Source organism: Arachis ipaensis, chromosome B2 (genome assembly GCF_059453495.1).
Source record: "Arachis ipaensis isolate K30076 ecotype BB chromosome B2, ASM5945349v1, whole genome shotgun sequence".
In the NCBI taxonomy this organism is placed as follows: Eukaryota; Viridiplantae; Streptophyta; class Magnoliopsida; order Fabales; family Fabaceae; genus Arachis; species Arachis ipaensis.
In genome coordinates, this window is record NC_142437.1 from 15,880,677 (window position 1) to 15,886,404 (window position 5,728).

A 5,728-nucleotide genomic window follows, 5' to 3' on the forward strand; every position below is an offset into this window, starting at 1 on the left:
TTATAAATTCCATCCATGAATCTGCATATCCACAATATATATGTATATACACTCTGTTCCCCTCTAATTTCAGGAGTTGCTTATATTTGTCTGTGCAATTATCTCATTTTATTATGTTATGTTTAAGTTTCTTTTATTTAATTTAGTTATTAATAATTTGTGTTGTATTTTTGAAATTTTGGGATATTAGAATTTATATTATTATTTATTTGTTCTTATTGTTGGAATATTGGTTAATTAGATTTGATTGTTTTATTTGAGATTTTTATTATTATTCATATATATTAGTAAAGAGATATAAAAGAGTGAAAAAAAAAAAAGATTTTTCATATTTTTAATCTTAAAATTTTTTTAAAATATTTAAATTTTTTTTACAAGCAATATCTTATATTTGATCCTATCCTATCGGATCGGATACGAACTTAAAAAGTACAAATATAGAATCCAATTTGATTCGATAATTTTAGTATTTGAATCGAGATTTTAATCGTATCCAATTCATCCATTTTGCTTCTAGATAAAATACAAAATATACTACTATATTAATTCTAAATTGTGTTAAACTTAAAGATGTGACATTTAAATAAAATATGATATCTAATATTTTGATACTCATTAATATTAAAATATAAATTAACTTTTTTTCGTTTTATTTTTTTAATTATATAAAATATTTTAACTAACCTTTTATTTTACTAATTAATAATAGATATTATTTTTAAATACATTTCAAATATATAGACTACGAATAATAAACTCATTGATGATTTTGCATATTTATCATAAATGATGGTTATCCAATTATCAAAAAGTATGTGGTACGGTACTACGGTAGTTATCTAAATAGGAAACCATTTACGACTCCCAATTATGTATATATACTGCAATCACATAACAAAAAATTTATTCTGAAACCACTCACTTATAACCCCAAAAGAAAAACAAAAGGCCAAGGAAAGGAAAGAACAATATGGAATTGCAATGTCCAGGTATACTCTATATATATATATATATATATATTTCCTTTTCTCTTTTTTTATTATGTATATATATAATTTTTGTCATAAAATTATTTGTCTAAGTTTAAGTTGATAAGAAGAATAATTACATGAATAAATATATCTTAATATGTGCCTTTATACAATAACTTCTTTCAGATTTAACGAATTCACAAGGTGTGCAGTACTCCATACTTAGCAAGGAGCGTTTAAGAATGAGCCTAATTTTAGTTATTCTATTAGTTTTTTATTAAATTTATAAATATAAATTTTTATGTTTTTTATTATATTTTTATATTATTTTTAATTTTATAATTAAATTTTTATTAATATAAAAAATATTAAAATTAATAAAATATTTTTTTATATAAATTAAAAGTACTCATAATTAAAAATCTAATTTGATTTTTTACTATAAAATTTTAAAAAATATTCTATTGATTTTAATATTTTTAACACAAAAAAATTTAAATATAAAATTAAAAATAATATAGAGATACAGTTAAAAAAAGTATAAAATTTAATTAAAAATTTAATAAAATTATAAAAATTAATAAAATGATTAAATTTTTTTAAAATTTAGCTTGTGTTGAATTTCTTTTTTTATGGAAATAATAAGTATCAGCAAACTTTAAAATTTTTTGTTATAAAAAGTTTAATACTATATTATAAAATTATTTATTTAAAAAATTTAAATTAATAAAAAAAATATAAATAATTATATCTCTAATAATTTTAATTTATATTAATATATTATTATATATACATATTTAAATTAAACATTTTCGTGCAATCGCTGTAATTTGGTTGTGAGATAAGCTGCATGTATGCATAACTACTTTAAAATTCATGAAATCCGTTGGGAATTTTTTTTTTTATATATATATATATATAATTAGTAGTTTTTTAGAACTGCCTCTCTGGTAGTTAAGAAATTGTTTGCATGCACTGATCGATTACAAAAGATGTTAAGGATAAAGATGATTAATTTGTGGATGCAGCTAAGAATTCGTGGCCAGAGTTGGTGGGAACAAAAGGGGAGAAAGCAGCAGAGAGGATTGAAGGAGAGAACCCACATGTTCGTGCCATTGTGGTTTTGGTTGGCACTGTGGTCACCATGGATTATAGATGCGATCGAGTTTGGGTTTGGGTCAATAAACATGGCCTTGTCACTCGAGTCCCAAGGAGAGGTTAACTAACTAATAGGCGATCGAGGTCTAGTTCAAATGATAAAATTATATGTCTTTTAATATGTTGTATTTAGATTTAAATCTTGGCGAGTGCGCCAAATATTGAATATGAACTTTTTAGTATTATGTGTTGTAGTGTTGTTAGGATTAGGAATTGTCTAATTTATCTGACAAAAAAAAATACTATCGTGATTATTATGTTATTAGATGATAATTTAGTTAAATTTATCAAATTATGTAACGACTCTCAGCTATTAATTTTATATATATAAAGACAATTGTATATAAATTTTTACCATAAATTTAATAATATTTAAAAAATAAAAATAAAAAATATTACAAAAATATAAAAACGTGTCTGTAATTTTAGCAATTAAAATTGTATAACCATCTTGGTTACTATAATAATAATCACTGTCCATATAGACTCCATCAAACTAATAATGATAATAATATATAACATGTATACTAAAAATGAGTTATTTATATAAAATATGTATTGAAATATAAATTATAAATAAAAATGTATAGAATAATATATATATTTATATATAATATATAATAATTTAAATTAGTATGTAATTAATTTTTAATGTATACGTAATATTTTAAATTTTTTATAATTATAAATAATCAAGAATTTCTTAAAGATTCTCCAAAGAATATTTGTTAAAAATTAAAAAATTTAAATTAGTATTATTATTGGATTCAATGAAAGTTATATATTTATTATCACTGAAAATCTAAAAGTCATTGATTTTAAATCTTTAACTAGAATTCTAAGAACAGTGGTTGATAGTTGATACTTCATACTCGTTAAAACGCGAATAAACAATAATGACCCAAGTCTCTGGTGGTCAAGATATTGGAGAGTGGATCCTCTTCAATGAGAAAAAAATTGGATGATATTCAGTGTTCAATCTAATTATTTATTGTTCTCTCTTATTTATTTTTGGTCTCACTCATAAGATCAAAAGTGAAAGATCACACTGTATTCTATCAATTGTTAAAAAAACTGAAAAGTATCCTTTTCCAAAATATTGACATCTAAGAATGGCTATTCTTTGACTATTCAATACAATGTTGATATGTGAAATGGTAGTTTGAAATAGTTAGTGTTGCCTTTAAGTGAGGAAAGTGTCTTCATGATATAAAGTATGATAAATTTTTTGTTTTTTTACTATATGTCTATTTATGGACATTGATAATACAGGAGGAGTGTGGATGTAATTTGATAGTATAGATGTCATTGGAAAGATGATGTTGTCGTGGTCCGTCACGGGAGGCTGGAAATTATGGAGCCTCACCAAACAAGGATGATACTACTAGTAATGCACAAATAATCATTCACAACCGATTCTTTCCCCAATATTAGTATCTACTCCAACCGTGGGAGTCACCGCCAATAGGTAGCAGCAACGATGCCGCCAACGTTCCAATGGCGCAGCTATGGACCAAAGAAAGGTGTGTAGCAGCATTTTTCTCTTATCTGAGTTCCATTGCACAAATCGCCGTTGAGGTTGAAGAAGGAGACTGTTCTGCCATAGGTCTTCCAATCACCGCCGCTACTGGGAGAGGTTTTGCTCCTGCCAACGAAAGCCATTGCCACTCACTCCAATTCTAAGAATCGAAGAGCAGTGTACCCTGCGACCAAATTTCCATCTCCTTGTCTTCAAGCTAACGCCCAGCCGAGGATACCGTAAAACCACCGCCGACGAGAGGATTGCAACACCGTCTGATTTCTGATTGATGCCTCTTGCCTAACTCGAGCAATCATCTTATCTATGTCTCTCTGTGCTTGCCGTGCCCAACAAATCAATTTGCACAGCAGCTGTATCGCAGGCACAATTCTTCAGGCGATGCAAGTCATGCAACAACTATAGCGTGGGTTCAAGTCATGCAACAGCTATAGCGTGGGTTCAGTGCAAATGGGTTGTTTGTGAATCGAATTGTACTCGGTTTTCTTTTTTGGGTGTGGGTCAGGTCACACAGTCATGCCTAAAAAATAAAACACTCGTATAAACAATTACTATCTTAATTATTACATTTACCGTCCCTTCATCTTAGTCAAAAACTTCTCCACATGCAGATCAACCTATCATTCGTCTCTTTTTTATTGGTCCAAAGTTTATAGCCATTATAGCCGCACTAAAAATAAAACCACCAGAGACAGCACCTAATAATGTAGCTAACTAGCCTATATTCTACTTCCAAAGGTAATGCGTATCTGCAATGTGAGATTTATGTTATATAATTTTACAATTTATTTATAATTATAAAGATGTGTGCGAAACTGTACAGCATATGCTAGCAGCTAGTCTTTGTACATTATTTTTAAGTACTACAACTAAAACATTATATATGCTATAGGTAATGTTAGGTAGACTAAAAAAAAAAAATAGCTAGAACTTGTCTTATTTAATATTAATTAATTATCGCAACAATTAATAAATGTTAAATAAGACAAATTATGGCTGTTTTTGGCTGATTTTTTTTTTGTTATCAAACATTTTTGATATGCTATATATTGAGGTTAATTAAAATTTTAAGAATAAAGACTGATTAATCGGTGAAGAATTTTAATTAAAGATACTTTTATCTTTTATGATAATATATATTCACATAAAAATAACATTATAAATCATTAAATAGTTTAATATATTTAATTAAATATATGATTAAATTAACTAAAATTTATAATATTATTTTTATATGATTATATTTTTACGAGAGTATTTTTTCTAATTAATTAATTGTTGATTAAATAAATCTTATAGTCAATATATATATGCAGTGCAAACAAGATTCGTAATTCCCAATTTGCTTTACTAAAAAAAAATGCCAAATTGCGAGTAATTAACTAATGCATTCATGGAACATTTTTCTAAAAAGAAAAATTCCTTTTTGCATTAACTACACCGAAAGGTTATGTTCTTGCATGATATACAAATACAATTGTCCATGCATTATTATTATGATTCAATGCATCTATCAAACTCCTGAAGCTAATTGAAGGCCCAATTACAGAAGCTTAAACTGTTGTCTAATAGAAACCGATTAGATTTAGATCCGAAGCTCTGATCTCCCAAAATAATTTAAGACAATGATCAATACTATTCAGTTTCAAATTACATTTTAGACAAAAATCATACTTAGACATCTCTCTTCTAAAATAGAAGACATAAATAAGTACTCCATTATAGAAACAAAGTTATAGAAAATATCTAATCTTTTCAGGAATATTCAGGCGTTATAACCAAAGCCACTCGTCCGTAACATTCTAGTCATGCTTCTTCTTCGCCAATCAATCATACCCATCTTTTATTGAATAAGTTTTGGATGAATTAAAGTTCCAGAACAGCTAGCTTCTTCATTTAACTGCCTATCTAAATCAAAACTCAAGATATTTAATTTGGTCTTTTCCGAAAGCATTGAAGCAAGCTTCTTTAAATATCAGTGGTCATTATAGCTTCAAATAAACATCACTTAGAGAGAAAGAAGAGTTTGATATGTGAACAAAGAAAATATCATTAGCAAGAG

The 5,728-nt window shown here is 26.5% G+C and overlaps 1 protein-coding gene across 1 annotated transcript; it reads left to right on the top strand.

The window, feature by feature from the left end:
- Positions 1 to 854: 854 nt before the first annotated feature.
- On the top strand, positions 855 to 2,442 carry LOC107628244 (Serine protease inhibitor, potato inhibitor I-type family protein). The gene is made up of 2 exons (XM_016331009.3): positions 855 to 989; positions 2,000 to 2,442. The coding sequence occupies exons 1-2, from the start codon at positions 971 to 973 to the stop codon at positions 2,191 to 2,193; spliced, it is 213 nt and encodes a 70-aa protein (XP_016186495.1). The 5' UTR covers positions 855 to 970; the 3' UTR covers positions 2,194 to 2,442.
- Positions 2,443 to 5,728: the final 3,286 nt, after the last annotated feature.